This window comes from Cyprinodon variegatus, unplaced genomic scaffold (assembly GCF_000732505.1).
Source record: "Cyprinodon variegatus isolate N-32 unplaced genomic scaffold, C_variegatus-1.0 Scaffold171, whole genome shotgun sequence".
Classification (NCBI taxonomy): domain Eukaryota; kingdom Metazoa; phylum Chordata; class Actinopteri; order Cyprinodontiformes; family Cyprinodontidae; genus Cyprinodon; species Cyprinodon variegatus.
In genome coordinates, this window is record NW_015150624.1 from 848026 (window position 1) to 869439 (window position 21414).

At 37.5% G+C, this 21414-nt stretch overlaps 1 protein-coding gene across 2 annotated transcripts; it reads left to right on the forward strand.

The window, feature by feature from the left end:
• Positions 1-10269: 10269 nt before the first annotated feature.
• Positions 10270-20423, forward strand: LOC107087053 (potassium voltage-gated channel subfamily A member 2-like). Of its 2 annotated transcripts, none has more exons than XM_015378398.1 (3): positions 10270-10543; positions 11329-11452; positions 13462-20423. In XM_015378398.1, the coding sequence occupies exon 3, from the start codon at positions 13604-13606 to the stop codon at positions 15104-15106; it is 1503 nt and encodes a 500-aa protein (XP_015233884.1). In that variant the 5' UTR covers positions 10270-10543; positions 11329-11452; positions 13462-13603; the 3' UTR covers positions 15107-20423. The 2 variants fall into 2 exon arrangements, with proteins under 2 accessions (XP_015233884.1, XP_015233883.1); XM_015378397.1 differs by having other exon boundaries at positions 13487-20423.
• Positions 20424-21414: the final 991 nt, after the last annotated feature.

Below are 21414 nucleotides of genomic sequence, written 5' to 3' on the forward strand. Positions count from 1 at the left end.
GCTCTCAGACTAGCTGTCTGTTTGTGCTTCCTAGAGTTTCTAAAAGTAGGATGGGAGACATTTTTGTCCTTCAGACAGACACTTTGTCCTGAGGGTAAGATTATCCTGAACTACTGTTTCTCTGTAGTTATGCTGCTAAAGGCTTAAGCTACTACAGGACATACTGACAACCTTTGCTCCCTCTGCTACTGTTTTGTACTACTATCTGGTGATCTTGCAGTTATCGCTGATGTTAACTCAATATTTTGTCTTTCTTTTTTTTCTCAATGGAAGTTCTGCCTTGCCTGAAATTCAATTTAGCTCTGACTCCTTCTTCCTTGTGACCATATCCTGAGCTTAAGCTGGCAACAGCTCAGTTTTCTCTAAATTTGGCTGTGCTTAACCCTGTCTCTCTTCTAGATAAAGCAAGTGAATGAGCTATTGCTGCTACACACTGTGTTATACTCATTTTTTAATCACATAGGTGTTCAAATGTGATTCTCTGATAGCTGCAGTAATTTAAGAACCCATTATAATTTCTTTAATACAGAAAAGAAGTACTCTGAATCAGAGCATGTGGATGTTTTTTTTTTGTTTGTTTTTGTTTTTTGGTGTATGTTTAGTCTTCTCAAGTCCCCAGAAAAACACTCCAGATGGAGACCACATTGAGTAGGATTCTGTTTAAAAGGTAATTTTTTTTTTTTAACAGAATAATTTAAACGTGAGTTTCCCTTTCTACTGTCATTATATGTTCCTTAAGGAGGAGTAGCCGTGGGTTTCCTTAGAAAATCTTTTTTATATTTAAATAACACTGATGGATTTGGAATGCTCTCTCTGTCTGACTATAAAGTGTTTGAAAGATGACTTTTATTGACATGTGAGCAAGGGTGTAACTTTTGGATAAACATTGGTGGGGGCACTCTAAGGGTGGGGGCTGATGGACCTACAGCTACTCAACCCGGACGCTTTCAATAGGGTTTATATTTTCCAAAAATGACCTCAAACATATATTTACTGAATGCCTTCCTATTATTGAAAACACAAGAGTACCACAGTACACTGATATTTATAATTATAGACAGATGCCTGCCTATAGTGCATTATTTATAAAGGGCTCAAAATTATTGATGTATAAAAAAATGACGAATAACAGCCGATGCCGATGCCAACATCAATATATCATGCATCCCTGTTATGGACACAACTTCAATTCCATCCATCCATCCATCCATGAATGGCTTCCATTTAAGCTGCATCAGTGATTATCCTCCTTCAAAAGCAGCAGAATCAAATTTAGAAATTTTTCCTGTATATCATTGACAGCCAAAGTCTATATGGGGCGGCAGTGGCGTTGGATGTAGGAGTTTGCCCTGAAATCGAAGGACTGACGGTTCAAGCCCCGACTCCGACCTTCTGTGTCGTTCTTGTAGGTTTCTTATATTTTAATTCTAAGTCTGTGTCCTGTGAGTCTGGCTGTCTCTGGGTTGGCTGGCACAGCTATTTCTGAGTCTTGTTGAACTACAAAAGACAAAAAGATATGTTGAAATTTATTATAACATTGTATATTTTTTCTTGTAAACTTGGAGATATATTTTATTGCATGTTGCATGTTTCAGTAAATCCTTTTTACCTTTAAATCTGCAGCTGTCCCTAATTGTGTCTCTGCTCTGCATAAAAACTGATTTATGAACCTGTCTAACAATATAATGATGCCAGAGAAACTAATTTTCAAGATATCTACAGTAGAAGCTCTGCAGCCTGATTCTCTGTTCAATAAGAAAACAACAGATATATGTTCATTTTAATCTGTAACTCTGAGTAATGGTCCTCTGAGAAGCCCAGCTTTTTTAACTTATATAAATATTCACTCTGTTGCCATTTTTAGCTGAAAAAGCTCAGTATGTCTAACTAACAAATTTTTTTCAGTGGCATCTCTAATTTTTTTAACCAACCAGTCTACCAGCTTTTACTGAAACATATATCGAAGTAGCTGCCAGTTAAAATTCACTGAGAGCTGCTGTGTCTCTCCTCCTCCACGTTGCTACTCTGTACGCAGTGAATAGCGACCCCAAATAATATTATGTCCCAAAGCGACGGATCTGATGATATTTCAGGAGGTGGGACTCGAGAGCTGTGGAGAGAGAGGAAAAAACATGGACTGAAAACACTCTCAACATAGACAGCAGCACCCAACCCAGTTACTGTTGGCCAAAGTAAGTCAGCGGAAAGAGGGAAAAAAGCTGAAATTATTGGTGGGGACTGTCCCCTCCATCCCCAAAGTTGGGCATGGAGGGGACATGTACACTCCAGTCGTTCAGAAAGTTACGCCAGTGCATGTGAGTAAACGGTAAAGCTGAATTAAGATTTGAGAAGTAATGTTTTGATCCAAGCTTCAAATTAGCAGTTGGGGGTCTATGGCAAAAATAGGCTTTCCACGCCAAAAGGAGTTCATTTTGGCATCTTACCCTGAACCATGCATACCGTTAATGATACAGCCATGATCATTTCTGGCAATCATTTTATTCTTAAAGCTAACAATATAAAGTACATTTAGGCAGTAAAGAATGGGGCAAAAAAGAAATTTAGTCAACCACTGAATGTGAAAGTTTTCCACCTCAGAACAATGAGAGAAGTCTGTGATTTTCATTATGTCAAGTTAAAGCATCTACTACAATGAGAGACAAGATGGAAAAAAAAATCCAGGAAATCACATTGTGAAATTCATAAATAATCCATTTGTTAATTATGGCGAAAAATAAGAGTTTGGCCACCTACAAACAAGCAAGATTTGTGACTTTCACAGACCTGTATTTTTTCCTTTAAAAACCTCCTCTGTCCTCCGATTGAGTTCTGTACTTAGGCCACCTGTCCACAGTCTCAAACTGTCAGACTCTAAACTAACCTATTATCATGACTAAGAAGAACATTGTAGATCTGAACCAGTTTGGGAAGGGTGAATATACAATAGGCAATAAGGTTGGTTTGAATAAATCAGTTGTAGGAAAAAAATGCATGATATCCATGACTACTGATAATCTCCCTCTATCTGGGCCCAGATGCAAGATCTTATCCCACTTGGTCAAACTGGTCAAGGGAATAGTGACCAAAAAAACCCAAAACTACACAGAGGGACCTGATGAATGCTCTGTAGAAAGCTGGGATCATAGAACAAAGGCTATCATCACTAACACTACACAGAGATGGTCTAAAATCCTGAGGTGCTCTCTGTGTCTTAAGCCAGTACATGAAACCATATGGATGATCCAGAACAGGATTTGGTGAATATCCCTAGATTATCATAGGTACTGTGAAGCATGGGGGTGGAACATGATGCCTGGTACAGTTTTTTTTTCTGCAAAAGGGGAAAGGAGGACTAATCTTTGTCAAAGGGGAGAATTGCAGGTCCATGTACAGTACTGTGAGATTTTAAGCCAAAATCTCCTTCCATCATTGAGGAAATTGAGGAGTCAGCATGGCTAAATCTGCCTGCATAACAATGAGCACATATACGTACACAGCTCAGAAATTAGCTTGAGGCTAAATCTGCATATCTTAAATTTTAGCTCCTATTCCTATCACCTTCCACAGGGTCTACAGTACAAACACTATCTAGGATAGAAAAGGAGCTCCAGACTGCTGTGCTAAATACAGAAAGCCTTCGGCCATAAGGATTTCATAATGGGATGGAAATGCACATAAATTATACTGGTCACACTGGGCATAGAGACTTTTGCAAAATAATCATGAAAAAGCAAAGTTACAGAAATATAGTGAATGGCTGAGGCCCTGGCCATTTTTCCAATACACCGGCCCACGTATGGATTTTCTTCATCTTCAAAACTATTGTCTTCATTTAAGCCTTCAACTTGTATGTTATAAATCTGTCCCTGTTACAGGGATATGTACAAAAGTCTTTTAAGGTAGCTGTAATTAAACCTTTACTAAAGAAACCATCTCTTGACCCAGATGACTTGGTCAATTATAGACCTATATCCAATCTTCCTTTCTTATCTAAAATTCTTGAGAAAGTAGTAGCCAGACAAGTGTGCAACCACTTACACTATAATGAAATTTTTGAAGAGTTTCATTCTGGCTTTTGAGCTCATCATAGCACTGAAAAGGCTCCTGTGAAAGTCACAAATTATATGCCCATGGCCTCAGTTAATGGACTTGTATCTGTACGTGTCCTGTTAGATCTCAGTGCTGCATTTGACACAGCTGATCATAGTATTCTTTTAGAAAGACTTGAGTATTTTGTAGGAATTAAAGGAACATCGCTAGATGGGTTAAAATCATATCCATCTGACCGATTTCAGGTTGTTCACATTAATGTTAAATTTTCCTTATGCTCCAGGATTACATGTGGAGTACCACAGTGATCAGTGCTAGGGCCGATTCTCTTTATTATTTATATGCTCAGACCAGTCTTTGAAAAAGAAACGGATTAATCAGACATTTCACTGATCTCAGATAATAAAGTAAAAAATCTTAGTGTTATTTTTTGATCATGTTACATAAAAGATGTTTCTAGAATTTCTTTCTTTCTTCGGTGGAATATTGCACAAATTAGAAATATCCTGTCCAGAGGTGATGCTGAGAAACTAGTCCATGCATGTGTTACTTCAAGGCTGGACAATTGTAATTCTTTACTCTCAGAAAGTCCACAAAATGTAGTTAAAAGCCTTCAGCTGATCCAAAATCCAGAGTTCTGATGAAGATTAAAAAGAGAGATCATATCTCCCCTATCCTAGCTTCCTCTTCATTGGCTTCCTGTTAAATCCAGAATAGGATTTAAAATCCTCCTTCTCACATATAAAGACTTAAATGGCCAAGCTCCATCTTATATCAGGAAACTGCTTGTTCCTTATGTTCCTAACAGAGCACTTTGCTCTCAATCTGCAGGTTTACTAGTGGTTCCTAGAATTTCTAAAAGTAGAATGGGAGGCAGATCTTTTAGTTATCAGGCTCCTCTCCTGTGGAACCAACTACCAGTTTTAGTCCGTGAGGAAGACACCCTGTCTACTTTTTAGGGTAGGCTTAAAACTTTCCTTTTTGATAAAACTTACAGTTAGTGTGGCTCAGGTTATCCTGAACTATCTTTATAATTATGCTGACAAAGGCTTAGACTGCTGGAGGACATAGGGACCCCTTTTTCACCATCCTGCTTCTTTATTCTCCCACTCTGCTGAATTTGTTGGTTCAATCTCTAAAGCTATGCTCTGATTTTTCTCATAGTAGCTTCATCTGGTCTGATTCTGTTTGGCTGTGAAACCACCCTGGAGAGAAATATCAGCTGTGCTGCTGGCCTCAAAACCTTTGTTTATAGATGTTCAAGATCTGCCTGTTTTCCAATGTAGTCCTGTTTCTCCTACTGTGACTAGCTGGATGTGATCTCCTCATCCTCTGACATGGGAGTTGGCTCGGAACTCGCCTGCCCGGCTGTGTGTTTCCTGGACGGGGCCACCTGTAGAACTGGCTGACAGTTGTCTTTTGTATCTCTTCTTCTTTCTGTAAGTCTGCTTCTGTCCCCTTGAACCCCAGTAAGCCTCAGCAGATTGTCGTTTGCACTGAGTCTGGTTCTTCCTGTAAAAAGGGAGTTTTTCCTCTCCACTGTCGCTACAAGTTGCTTAGTGTGAGGGACTGCCTTCGAGTCAATTAGTCGATGCAATCAACTAGTTTTCCTTAGAAAACTTTGAATCAATTTGACTGTATGATCTGGTTGAATTATAAAGTGCCTTGAGATGATGTGTTGTGAATTGGTGCTATATAATTAAACTGAATTGAATTCAATTTTCAATAGCTGTGTTCTCAATGTTAGATACTGGTTTGTGTTTATTTCATGTTCTTTTATTGATTCCCTCTGTTTCTGTTCTCTGATGCTCAACTTCTTCCACTCTATTCACTAATCTCTGCTGTCTCTTGTTCCATTCAAGGATTTATTTCATGTTCCTGATCTACACTTCAGGCTTTTGGTTTTTATGACCTTAGACATTGTTTTTTTAGTTGTCTTATATACCATTAAATATCTTTATTTATATATCAACACCCCCCAAATCTATAATTCAAATATTAGAATGCTTTCCCAGGGCAACACACTTTTTAAACAGTATTGACGTTCTACTTCTTTCCAAAGGTTTGGAAAAAAGGAGAATTTGAGACAAAATCAATCCGGGTGACTCCACTCTGAAAATAAACATATCTCTGAGGAATGCAGTGGATGTAATCAGCCCAGTTGAATGCAGGCAGCAGGTAGAGCATCTTCAAGGTCAGTTTCTATATATAGAGAGTCACTGAAGGGAAAATTGATTTGGAGAAAACTGGATAAAAGAAAGAAAGACGAAGCTTAAAATATTTGGTAATTTGAAAGTTGGGTTGATGGTTTATATCTAAAGTAGTAACCCAAGAGCTGTTTTAAGTCTTAGAGTCATAAAATGAAATTCAAAAGACTCATTTGCAGAAGAAGTAATATAATCTATCAGTTTTCCAAACTTTTTAAAACATAGTAATCTCTCTTACTTTACAGCTGTACATTTGAAGAAAGTAATTTATTTTTGTAAACTTACTTCTGCTCTATATTTTTAAACCAGTTGTTTTGACTTTTTTTTTTTGTCAATTCCAATTTCCTTAAGACAGGAAAGTTGTAGATCAATTTAAAGCCAGATTTGAGTAAAGTTATTGTTAGGGTCTCTGGGGTTTTGCTGTTTTTCTGGTGTGACAGAGAGAATTTTTGCGGGTGGCTATGCTGACCTGTGTTGCTGCACACCTGAGAACATTTCTCAGTCAAGAGGACTATTGTATATATTAGGATGCAAAGGATCTTCTCTATTTGCTGAATTATAACCCCTGATGGTATTCCTGCCAAAGACTTAAACCAGGAATATCCATCTTGTTATAGTTTGTTTTAACCGATGTAACACTTTTAATGTGTACTCCGTTATAGTTAAAAAAAAAAAAAAGTGAACCTCAGTTCATCTCCGATATTCTTGGAAAAGGTCTTACATGTACATTAGTTCTTAGTCTTCATCACCTGCCTGCCCACTCTTCAGCATGACGCCTCTTCCAAGTACCAACGCTCTCGGATCTCCCTCTCATTATCCTGGACCTCCGGGGTGCAGTCTGCAAAGCATGCTGAATCAAACCCTTAAGATCCATTCTACCTCCCCTTCATCCCTCAAGTAATCAGATAAGGAAATCAATCAGTCATCAGTTATCATTAACAAATTCCTTCCTGATCGCTCCGTTTTCTCCCCTCAGACCAACCAGAGAGTTCAACTGACCTCCTGCAGTTCTCCGCTTTCAGATTCTTGTTACTTTTGTAAATGAAACTTTAAAATGCATGTAGGTAAAAGAAAAAAAACAACTACAAACCAAAGTGACTGTCGTATTGTTTTATACATTTTAACACTAACCCTCATGTAATCTGACTTTGAGTCTATACTACGTCAATGAATTATATAAAATTATTGAATGAAAGCAAAAGTATGAAGAAAATCATTATTTCATCTTTGATTTTGTCTTAAAGTTGTGTTTTGCTCAGATTTTACCTCCTATAATAAGCATATTAAACTTTTCCTTTTTGATATGTATCTGACCTAAATGGATTTCACATAGCTTAAACTTATTTTGCATGTTTCCTGAGCAGATTTTCCTCTCAATGTCCCTGGTGATCCAGGAGTCCACTGGAGAGAGGAGGAGTACAGATAATGGATGAATGGAAGAACAGGACAGACACATAAGATAAATGACCATAGACATTTACCCGTATGCCTAAATTTAGAATGACTAATCAACCTAACAAAGCAAGCAACCCTGCTCCTAAACTGCAGTAATATTTTGAATTAAGAAAAATGATATTTAAAAAATGAGTGAGTGTTATATGATAAAAAGGTACAGATAGTTTTAAACCTTATAGGATAAATTATCTCTTAATACAAATACTGGGTATTTATATGTTAAAGACAATCTGAAACTGGCTGAGTTTTTAAACAAAATGCATAGGTGCAGTTGCTATTGAATATTTTAGTAAGTAGTTTAACATTTTTGATAAATGCAAAATGGGATACTTTTCATTAATTCAAATGTATTAAAACAAATGTTTAGAATTTAGAAAACAATACCTTAATTGCTCATTAAAAATAAATTGTAAATAGCAGAAAGATTTGCATGTGTGTAAGTATTTTTTGAATTTTATGAATCTTAAGAATGACATTTTATGAATGAAAAACCCACAATGGTCACAGAATAAATCTACACCAAGTAATAATATACATTCTATGAAAATGGTCAAATCATAGACTTAGACTTCTTAGAAAACTTTTATTGTCATTTTGTATACGCATAGTGTATATAAAACGAAATTTAATTTTGTACAGCTTTCATGACATTTCCATTTCTTAAAGTACAGAAGTTATCAAATGTAAATAGTGTGGGAGAAAAAACATGTTGCAAAAAAACTCATTGAAATGGAAGTTCAGAGCATTTAATATATATATAAAGTACATTTATGCAGTGTTTTAGTTTTGTGTTTTCAGTGTGATACACAGTCTGTGACATAATTTAGAGTTTTCACAACAGTTAAGCTGTCTGATGGCAGTGGGTAAGAAGCTGTTTCGGAATCTAATGGACCTGCATTGGATGCTTCGAAGGAGGGTGTGAGGGGTCATTGATGATGTTACGGGCTTGGGACATGCAACGCTCGGATGATATGTCTTTTATGGAGGGAAGAGAGGCCATGATAATTTCTCTGCCGCTCTCACCACACTTCTCACCTTCTTCAAGTCTGAGACGCTGCAGCCCCCACACCACACAGTGAGAAAACTGGTCAGAATGCTCTCTATGGTGCTTTTGTAGAAGGTCGTGAGGATGGGTGTGGGCAGGTGAGCTCTCCTCTTCCTCCGCAGGAAATACATACACTATTGTGCCCTTTTGATCAGTGAGGTGGTGTTTACAGTCCAGGTGAGGTTGTCTGTGATGTGCACCCTCAAGAATTTGGTGTTGCTGCCCACCTTTACTGCTGAGCTGTTGAAGAGCAGTGGCTAGTGGTTCTTCCTGAAGTCGACGATGATCTCCTTCGTTTTCGTTTTGCGTCGGGAACACTCTCTGGGCAGCTCTGTGCTGCAGCTCATCGGCTGGATACTGCCTTCCCTATGAGAGGATAGACTAAACTGTAACCAGTAACCTGTGTTTCTCCCACATCTAGAGTGCCAGTGATGGGTTGCACCCCACCCCCCTGCACCCGTTGCGGTCCGCAGATCACAGCTCAGCGCTTCTGTTCTGTTCATGTTCATGCTTTGAACTCTCCCACTGCCTGTCTCACCTTGAATACTGGGTCCATATGTCCTTGTTCATGACAGTAGAGGAGCTGAGCAGCTCCTTTAGTGAAGGACTTTTGCAAAAAGGAGTGCTACCGCAGGTCATTCATCCCTGCTGCAACCAGACTCTACAATGCAACAATACAACGGCAACAACCTGTGCAATGTATAATATGCAATTACTATTTGATACCCTGTGCAGTAACTATATCAATATGTGTGAGGGATTGTCTTCGAGTCATCGAGTCGATGCAATCAACTGGTTTTCCTTAGATAGAAAACTTTGAATCAGTTTTACTGTATGATCTGGTGAACTGTAAAGTTCCTTAAGATGGTTTACTGTGAATTGGTGCTATATAAATAAACTCAATTGAATTGAAAATTGAATATAAATACCCATGTAAACACCCTGTGCAATAACACTGTATAATGATCTTATTATGGACACATTGTATATACTACATATAACCATGAACCTTTTTCATTGTTTGGCACATTCTTGTTATTTGACTATTTTAGCAGATGTAAGGAGTAAATCTCTGTACTGTGAGATCAATAAAGACAATCAATCAATATGGATGTCAGAAAAGCCTTGAAAATTGGCTGGAAGAAATCTGTTGTTTAAAGAAAGACATAGGAAGTGTTTACACTTTGCTACAAGGCAAAAGGAGGACACAAGAAACATTTTGAAGAAACTGGTGAGGGATAGTTAAAGTTTGAAAAGAATAAGCTATGATATTGCTTCAATGAGACCAAAATAAAACATATTTTTAGTTTATTGTCATCGTTATTCAATTAAATCTTTTGCATCAGCTAAGGTATTTACTACATTTGGATTCCGTTTTTCTCACTCGTCACGCGCCTAATTCCCTCTGTAGGAGCGTGTTTTTTTTTTCTCTTTTTTTCCCACGCTGTGATGAGCGACGCTTCCTCTTTAATGTGAACCACTGAGGACCGGAGAGTCGGGGAAGGGGGAGCGCAGAGGGATAGGGCGAGGCGCGCAAGAGGCTTTTAGTATGCGATGCAATGCCCAGCTGCAGCCCACTCATCTCAACTATGGTAAATTATGGTGAAATATGAGAAACTAGAAGACGAGTCCGCAGTTTAAAAACGTGTTGAAAAACAGCCGCTGCTCATTTTAGTGAAACGAGCGCAAAGACGGAAAGATACTAAGGAGAAGAACGACCTGAAGGCTGCTCAAAAGAAGAGAAACTGGATAAAAATGAATCCGTCTGCGCAACAAGAGAATCCTGGTGAATTCCTGCATGCCATTAGCCTCTCTGAAGCAACCCTATAGTGCGAAGATAATGCTATGCTGTTTTTGTTTAGTGCATGAAGACTGTTGTTGCTGTCCTTCCACAAAGGATGGGGCTGCAAATGGCTTGAGCATGTCTGGCACCTGTCGTTCCAAACTAATGAGTTTATCAAGCAAGATGCCATTTAAGAAATTTTAATACCAATGCATGAACCCAACTCTGGCTGCCTTTTAAGCATAAACATACGTCCTCATGAGCGATTAAATACGTCATCTGGGGGTTGCGCACCCATGGTTCTCAGCATCAGCATAAGCATAAGCTTGTAGTGTGCATCACTAGTGATTTTTCATGGATAAAGCAAAAAAATAAAAAGACGATAAAATCTAGGTGAGATTGGCTTGCATAAATCACAATTAAGTAGTTAAAAATAAAGAACCCCATTCAGGCGAAACATATTCGGGGATCAAACAGGTGATTGCGCCTCACATCACGGTGCAGCATGGGTGTCTCTGCCAGCCGCGCTACCTGCTTCGCCTGGTTTCTTCTCTGCTATGAGTCGCCTTGGCGACAGGGGTTTAAGCCTGTCGCGTCGGCATGTTGTTCTAAACAAGGGGTTCGCTTTTGCTGATGACAGCATTTTCTGATGGTAAAACCGCCTTTCCCAACATCAGCCACCCAAACAGCTTCAGGCTGTAGCGCTTACTGCCCAGCATGTTTCTGTCGGACACGGAGACGAGGTGGGGTAAAACCTGCATCCTGACACCTTGTCCCCCCTCCTGTAGTCCCGCTGTTGCGTTGATGCAGAGGCGGAGTCATCCGGGGACTGATTACTCATCAAAAACGAGCCCATCTGGAAAAAGCCACTTTCTCTGGACCAAACTCTTCAACTGAGCCATTTTCATCAAGGTATAATTTTGTAAAAAGTACAATCTTATAACAATTATCGGCTTCTGATTTTATGCAGACACATATCCAACTCTCTAATTTACCCTATAAACCAAGGTGACAGATTGCACATATATGCAGAGTTTATTCTTCACATTTGCTTTTACAACCTTGTGATATTGTAGCCTTTATTTGTGCAACCATCCCCAACTGTGTTCTAAACATGAGTTTTAAGATTGTCACCACATAACATTTAAAACAAAATATTAAAATCACACCTATTCAGTTTTTAAAAGTACAATTACTTGGGTTTGTGTTTTACTTTCTTTTTTTTTTTTTTAAACCCCTAATTTTTCCAGTTGAAAAATGTGTCCTCTGTGTTTAACCTATCCTATCCTTGGAGCAGTATGCTGCATGCACTAAGTGACACCCTGAATACATTCTGGGGTTAAGGTTCTTGCTCAGCGACTTAAAGAAATAGAAAGCTTCAAACTGGCCACCTTTTGGGGCCTACTACTACTAGGTCACCACTTCCCTTTTATAAATATTCCTTCAAAGTGAAAACAAAATGATGCAGATTCATTGCTAATCAGCTTCAAATTATTGTATATTACAAACAGTAGTTTCCTCTGACAGGTAACACAGAGTCTGCCATAAATACATCGGTCCAATTCATAGACGTTAGGCCGTGATTTAGGGATGGATTATTGCTGAATTATTATTAAACTTTTAAAATCTATTCTTTTAAAATCTATTCTTTTAAACTTACTCATAAACTTACTCAAACTCATAAACTGCCAACTGCAGATGAGATGCACTTTCCATTGGCTACCTTAAGCTAAAAAATCTCAAAAAAGCTAAAAAAAAATCAATTGCCATCAATTTTTATATGAGTGTTATGGCTTTTTATAATCTACATACTGGCGTTTTAAATTAAAGTGACATGTAAAAAGATAAACTAAGACATTTTAAATTAGAAACTAAACCTTTTATTTACATGTAAACAGTTGCCCTGATAACCACAGCTAAGGTGTGATTTTTATTGCCAACACCTGTGTACAGTTTAAGAAATTCTGCTCACTTAGCTATTTTTAGTTTGGCATTAGGCTGTAACTGATAAAGTTGTACTTAAAACTGGATATGTATTAAAACTTTTGATCCAGCAGAGAAATTGTCACAACCAAAAAGATTCTGGCAGTTTTTAGAAATTGATAAATTGCCATTTTGATTATTGCCTAATCATATCAGTCTTACTGTTCACTGCAGAACTCTTCACACCTAGAATAACAGTTGACTCAGCAAATATCTTATGATAAATTCCAAATCCTGAGGTTGGACAGGGTTAGGGGTTGATATAGCATTACCCTAATCCTTTGTTTTAAGATTTTTACAATTATTCCACATTAAAATTTCAACAAATTTTTTTTTGCTTGATTTTACATAATTATTTTCCTGCCTGTGCCCTTAAGTTAGTTTTAAAACAGGTTTAATTAAACTTGACATATTATTGTTAATGTCTGCTTCTTAATTATAGTTGAAAGTAAACAAATACATTTCAATATTTTTTTCATTCTTGCTCTTGTTTAAAGGAAATTCCAATAACATTAGTTATACCTAATGGGAAGATCCGCCTCTGAGAATGTGAGAAGCACTCATCTTCTAATCAGATCTGCTTTGGTAATTCCATGCTGTAAAAGTGGACAGCATTATGGTGGGCATATTGATCCCACATGATGATTCTATGAAAAAGAGAGAACCTTACCGAACCTAACGCCTAAACCCTGTGAAGCCAAGAAGGCTCCAAATGTTCATTGCATCCCCTAAAATCTGTTCTACTTGACAATTTCTGCAATCCTCTGCTCTGTGTTTGTGAGAAGGTATTAAATGAGCATTTATTGGATATATGTGCAATTCATGCAAATAGTTTATGTAATAATTCAGAATCTAGGAATTGAATCCTGTTTGAATTTTAGATTCAGTTTTTATCAAATACTAATTAAAGTGAACAAGTTGTTACATTAATATTGCAGCGTTCCTCTTTTTTTCTGTCCTCAGCTTTTTGCAGGCAGATCTGCCTGTGTCTGATCCTACCAGTGTGCAGAGTTTTCACGTCCTAGTGGCCCATTGTGGCCCCGTCCTGTTTGAAAGCTGCAGCCCTCATCTTCCTCCACCATGACGGTTGCCACCAGCGACCCTGCGGATGAAGCTGCAACACATTCAGGTCAGCCTCATGACCAGTACGACCCAGATCCAGACCACGAGTGTTGCGAGAGGGTTGTCATCAACATCTCAGGCTTGCGCTTTGAAACTCAGTTGAAGACCCTTTCTCAGTTTCCAGATACACTGCTGGGTGATCCTAAGAAAAGAATGAGGTATTTTGATCCCCTTCGGAATGAGTACTTCTTTGACCGGAATCGACCAAGTTTTGATGCAATCCTCTATTATTATCAGTCTGGAGGGAGGCTTCGCCGACCTGTTAATGTGACTCTGGACATATTTTCTGAGGAGATTAGGTTTTATGAGTTAGGTGAGGAGGCCATGGAAATTTTCAGAGAGGATGAAGGTTTCATAAAGGAGGAAGAGCGACCACTGCCAGAAAACGAGTTTCAGAAACAAGTATGGCTTTTGTTTGAATACCCAGAGAGCTCAGGTCCAGCTCGAATCATTGCCATCATCTCTGTTATGGTGATTCTTATATCAATTGTAAGCTTCTGCCTAGAGACACTGCCACTTTTTCGAAATGAAGACGAGGAGATGTACAATTACCAACTGCAGTCCATGTCTAACTCCACCTCTACATATGATCCTTCACCATATTTTACAGATCCTTTCTTCATTGTGGAGACCCTCTGCATCATCTGGTTTTCTTTTGAGTTTCTGGTTAGGTTCTTTGCCTGTCCAAGCAAAGCTGGATTTTTTGGCAACATCATGAACATAATAGATATTGTTGCAATCATTCCATACTTCATCACCCTGGGCACAGAGCTTGCAGAGAGGCCAGAAGATAGCCAGGCTGGCCAGCAGGCCATGTCCTTGGCTATCCTCCGTGTTATTCGTCTAGTAAGGGTGTTTCGCATCTTCAAACTCTCACGCCACTCTAAGGGGCTGCAGATCTTAGGACAGACTCTAAAGGCAAGTATGCGTGAGCTGGGTCTCTTAATCTTTTTCTTGTTTATCGGGGTAATTCTCTTTTCTAGTGCTGTCTACTTTGCAGAAGCAGATGAGCCACAATCACAGTTTAGCAGCATTCCTGAAGCATTTTGGTGGGCAGTGGTTTCCATGACCACTGTAGGCTATGGAGATATGGTACCGACAACTATCGGTGGAAAAATAGTTGGCTCTCTTTGTGCAATTGCTGGTGTTCTGACCATTGCCTTACCCGTTCCTGTCATAGTATCAAATTTTAACTACTTCTACCATAGAGAGACAGAGGGCGAGGAACAAGCACAGTATCTGAATATCCCAAGTGTGCCTAAAGCCAGCTCTGCTGATGATCTGAAGAAGAGTGGTCGAAGTGGGAGTGGCTCCACTCTGAGTAAATCTGACTATGTTGAGATCCATGAGCCTGTTAACCACAACACTGATGACTTCAGACCAGAAGCCAAGAAAACAGGAAATTGCACTCTGGTTAACACTAATTACGTAAATATGGCAAAGATGCGTACAGATGTATAATGCAATGGATTGTCAATCATTGCCAGCAAAGAGTATAGCTGGAAGGTGATTCATGTCCCTCCCAATAGTACCAGGTATATGAACACTGAACAGAAGGAGAGCAAAGTGAACTTACACTAAAGGTTGATTAAAAAGACCTTACGTGTTCGCATCTTACAGACACCACAGACGGTTCACACTGTAAAACTGCCAGTCATCTTGTTTATGGCATTTTTTTATGTCTGCATGGAGTTAGTCTTACAGCTGAAACAGTTTGTAACAGTGTTTGTCCTGCTTGCATCAGTAGCCAGCTAGTAGCCAAATCAATAAGTTATTATAGCAACATGATGGGACCACTAGTATGTACTATATGGCTAAAACTGCTCCAGAGATAATTGATAGTGAAGATAATGTTAGGCTTTTTTTTTATGAATTTCTGACCAAGCTTGTATTTACAAAACACATTGTTTGAGCATCCACAGGCAGCTTTTATTCACTATAGTCTTTACAGTCCAGGTTTTGATTCCAAGAAAACAAAATCACAGGTATTACATCTGGGAAATCCTAATATTAGCAGCAAAGTGAGACATAGACATGAAGTTACAATGGTGTTTTCTTTGTCTGACTGTGCATTTAGAAATGATCCCTTGGCCCTGTCGCCTCCAGCTCAGGCTAGAGGGAATTATATGTCTAATTTGTTGTGATAATCAAAGTAGTTAAGACAACCAGAAAAGTAAAAGAATATATATCTTGAAACAGTGAAGATGTTTTGTTTTTATATTTTTGATATTTTTGTAGTTTGTTTTTACTGCGTTACATCTATAGCTCATGTATTTTTAATGTTGCTACACAGCATATGGGAATATTTTCACTGTATTGCAAAGAGTGACTGGCTGTTTCTTTTTTTCTGTTTGACTACAGTGTAGGTTGGGGCAGAACCTAATATTTTCTTTTTGTTATGAAGTTATCCTTTTATTATCTTCTGTTATAGGAGCCCACCATTCTTTCACTGCAACTAGTAGCAGTCAAGTTTTACAACTTAAAATTGTGAATTTTTTTAAATGACTGCATATACAAACTTTACCCACACCAGTTACCAAAAGTAATTTTTTAAAATGTATGACCCTCATGTAAGGACTTGCCCTTAACTCCCCAACCTATAACTGTCTGTGATGTAAGATTTTTGAAACCACTGCCCTACATATTTTTTCAACTTCATATCATTCCATGTTAGAAAAAGATTAAGAAGACACTTTATTATATTCTATACTTTAATGTGAAGCTGATATCAGATGTATTTCATATATGTTGCACATATCCAACCTAATGTATGACTTTGATTATTCATGCCTTTTATAGCATTACCCTTAAAGGTATTATTGTTATCAGAACTACATGCAACCAAAGACTGAGCTCAGCTAAATTTACTCAAGTTACTCAGAGTAATATGGTCAACCATTACTTGATCAGACAACTCTTTGTTTGTTTGCTATTAGAATGTAAGAATGAATGTTTTTTTTATATGATTTGCAAAGAGGCTTGCTTACAACATTCAGCAGCACTGTAGCTGCAATGGAAGCATTAACACTAATTACTTGATTTGATGTAATGCTTTTGTCCACCATTTCTCCTGTAATTTGCTCCTGAGCAAATGATCCAGTAAACTACCTTCTTCTAAAAACAAATTAAGGTAAAACATGTAATGTCCGTTTATATAAATGTGAGATACAATATTGCTTTTTGTATCTTTGTCTTCAAACAACATACATTAATCAGGCATAGCATAACCAATGACATCAGAGGAAAGCAGAGCTTGGCTTTGTCTTCATGGCATTTGTTTGTGGAAGTGATAAATCAGACAGCAAGAGAGCATTTGCTTATCAAACTAAAAGTGTTAGAAGTAAGGAAAGAAGTGTTTCAGTTTGTGGTGGTTATTATCTAAGAAAACTGATTGCCAGAAGAAGCAATTTGAAACAGTGACAAGATCATGAGTAAACAAGGCTCATAAATGCATTTGGGGAGCACAGAATGCGCAGTATGACCTAATCCAACCATGGTACTCAGATTGCAGAACAACTTTTATGTGTGTTCTGCATAATCTTTACGTCACAGACACAGTTGATAATAATTTGTTGTATATTGTTTTGGACTCCTGTATCCCAGTCAGGGAGGTAATGCTGACCCCTTTCCACTGCTGAAAGTAGCTGAATCTCCAGAACTACATTAAAGAAGGTGGTCTGGTCATAAGTATTACATTTCCTTTTGTTTGGATATTCACTTGTGGAACACATGGCACCAACATGCAGTGTGGGAACAAGCAAGTTAGCAGAGTTACCTAGACACTTCAGGCAATATTATGCTGGGGAGTGTTTGCCATTCAGAATGTTTTTCTTTGACTTGCTTCATTTATATCATCACTGTCTAACACTGTGCACTTCCCTGAAAATTGTATTATTGATAGCTTTGGTCAGCAGGTTAATACACACTCCCACAAAGCAGGATTGCACTTTAGATTTTTTGAAAGTACACTATTACTAGTGTTAGATGTTTAGCTTGGCCTCTAGAATCTCAAAATCTCAATCTAATTAAACATTTGCTTTGATGTATGGAGCTTATCTCCAATTTGCAGATGACAGAGCTTAGGACCAGTTCCCTCTCAAGCTTTATTGACCACAGTCTGTGTTTCCTTTGTGCAAAATGGTTGTTTAAGCTCTGCAATGAACTATACAAGAAAAATAGTCTGCCCAGCATGAAAGTGACCAATGCATTCATATGTCTACTGACTGTCCAGCAAACTAGAGAAATAATAATAAAAACATGGAGGATATCTTGCTGCCTTCTGTGCTTCTCATCCCTGCTAATATCCTGTAGAAAGCCATTAGCTCTCTACCCAAAGATAATATATTTCCATTTTTAGTACTGTCCAATCAATGAGCTGAACTTTCCTGGTCAGACATCATTTCAGCAGTACCACCTGAAACAGGCAGTCGATATAGCTATATAATGTTATCCTTGATGTTTGAAAAGTGAAAGTTAACTACAATAAATAAAGATTGACATTTAGAGGGCATTTTTCTTTAAATCTGACTGTGAAAGCCCCTTTAAATAATCGTGTGCTAACATATTGGTACCAGATACGTCAAGGGTCTAGTGGAGTTCATGTCTCAACAAGTAGACACAGATATCTTATTTGGTTCTATGCTATGCCTGATTGTTGTATTTTGTTTTTCAGTTGTTTAGTATCCTATTAGTTCAGCAGCCATCTATTATGCATAAACATAGTAATGTAGGCAAGCAAGGTTACCATTTGCTGGTTCTCATTATCCAGTGTAATTCTACTTTTGTAGAACTGCATGTGCCCTAAAATTGTAGCATGCCCTAGGATGAGTAACATTTAAATATTCAATTTAATTAATCATACTCCAATAACACCAAAGGTACTCACACTTACGTCACAATACATTTAAAGATAAAGTTCTGTGTGTCTATGAATCTTTTTGAACCTGCAGGTAATGTATGAGAGGAAACTATTTTATTATAATCTTTATAAGTTATGCTGTTATACAATCAAGGATTTTAAAACCTATAATCTACAGTTGGATGTTAAATACTCATTCTTTTTTCCTGCAGTTTAGTGTCCTACAGTCCATCAAAATAAAAGCACAACAGCTACTACCTGCTGCCTACCTAATAGATGCAAGGAGATTCTCAGTGGGTCAGTCAGAGTTTTTGCTCAGCTGAGTATATTATAATGCTCCAAGGAAATGTCTGAGTGCTCCTCTCACTGACGTATCGTTCCATCAAGCTTGATACGTGGCATGTATCTGTGTCTTTACATCTGTGTTCAAGAGAGAGCCAGTGAAATGGAAAGCTTTTAGACACACATAAGCCGAGTGTTGAGCTTTTAGAGGCATTGTAGCGGCCACTGTTAACTGCAAGCTCAAATGACAGTGTGGTCAGTGTGCTCTAATGTATCTTTGCATTTTTGTGTATTGTATACATATGCATATTGTACGTCAAACAAAAGAAAAAAACATTGTAAGAATGCCCTGTTACACTCTGAAGGTGTGTTTCACATATGTGTTAACTTATGGGATAAGCTACAGTGTCTGTCAACGCCTGTATTACATGAAACTATGAAAAAAATGATGGGTAAATATATCCGATAGCGGATGTAATATAAACACTGCCTTCACCCCAGTTTCCTTTTTTGTTTTCTTTTAACTGTGTTGTGCTCATTTCTCTGAGCCGGGAATTGTCGAACACCTATGTCACTTTAAGCTTGGCCCTGAACACTGTTCCTTCAGTTCTTGTTACCAAGCACACAATTGAAGTGACGTGCTGCCAAGACAAAACCTTCTCTATCAGGAGGCGAGGATGGGATGCAAACTGCAGAAGATGTCTCTTTTCTGTTGTTGGCAACATTTAGACACACAAACTCAAACTGACCATTTGAAAGCATACAGCTTGTGTACTCGTGTGTACATACACTGCCTGTGGAAATTATTCTTAATGGACATACCTGATGTCAGGATGGAAAACCTACATGTGGCTTTGTTCAGCCTGAAGGCCATAAAGGACTCAAAACTATTGCTGATGGGATTGTACTGTTGTAGCCATACTAATGTATCTAAAACTTGCAGCTGCTTTAAATGATGTCTTCTGTCTTAAAACGCTTTAAGCTTCTGCCATGTATAGACTCTCCTTCGTGTAAGAGAAATTATAAATATGCTGCTGATCTAATCAAAGTTTAAGGGATAGATAGTGAACATATAGTATTATTCCAATGAAAGCTGAACTGATGTGCTACCAGAATATGTTAAACATTGTTTTTCTGTTTGAATGTCATCAAATCAAATGCAGCATCTGAGGTTTATAACAGAAAATAATCACACACAGGCCTTGCTCAAATACGTTGTGTCTTGATATGTCTACTTTCTGTATCCTGAGCCAACTGTGTGTCATTGATAAAATCAAGATAATCGTGTGCTCCTTGAATATTTGGCTTCTCAACTTCCTCTGTAACTACCGTTTTTCCACTTTATTTGGAAAATACTAAACCGTGAAGCAAACTGTATATTGTTGCCTAAAGAAGAAGTATCTGTCTGAATGCTTGCCATACTCTATACATGGACTTCTGATTGACATAAATATGGTAGTCAGGAAAATCTTTAGTCTGGTGTTTTTATTTGTAATGACTGTAAATCTGGATCATGCAATGGGATGAATGATCATTCCAATGAGAACTCCCCATCTCTACCTAAGCACAATTTTCTATTACTTTCCTTATTCTCAATTTGACAGTAACACATATTTAAAACAATTCCTGTAGAGCATAAATATACATATTTGACCATTTAAACACATTTTTTATTACAGTAACTTGACAATATGCTTCCTGTACTAATCGTGTAAGCCACATCAATTTTTTATCCATGCCCGAATGAACAAGTATGACTTGAAAATGTCATGATCAGGTTTTTTTGTAGTTGATTTAGTTAATCAATCGCATACATTTAAGCCTAGAATTATTTTATTATATATATGGGAGATTAAGATTTAAACATGTTCTGTTTATAAAGGAATTTGTCTATAGGATATAACACCAGTATCTCTCAAAAGATAATAAAATCGTGTAAAAAGCAGTAACAAAATATTCTTTCTCATTTTATTTAAAATGTCATATAGAAATATGTCTATAGAAATTTTATTCATCATTTGAAAAATATTAAATAATACCTCTAGGCACAAAAATCATAGTTACTCTAACCCTTAATCTATATGATGATGCACTTGTTCAAAGTTCAAATAAATGAGATAGAAACAAGTAGTGGATCAAATCTTTTATTGTCTCTGCAAAGTGACATGAGTCCAGCTGGTAAGCTGCTGCAGTCCTCTGCAAAGGTCCATCCTTGGTTCTTAGAGATAGGAGACATGACTCAGGCAGATAAGGTGGCAGTTTTGTTGTTTACACTATAATGCTAAGGTAGATTGGAGTATTTGAATAAATGAACTATATAATACTTCAACATGATTCCAGAAGTTGAATGCAATCATATTCACTATTTATTCCAAAACCAATGTTATTACAAGTATCAGATTTAATAACTGAATGAATGAATGAATGAATGAACGAATTAATTAATTAATTAATTATTTTATTTCGGACAAACCCATAAAATTAAAAACATTCAACAAATACAAACATGATATATATTTAATGCAATTTATTATTACATTGTATTTTGTGTTTATGTACTGTAGGAATATTGGTAGAAACCTATTTAATTATACCCCAAACGACTTATGAGGCCATACTATTCAAAAGT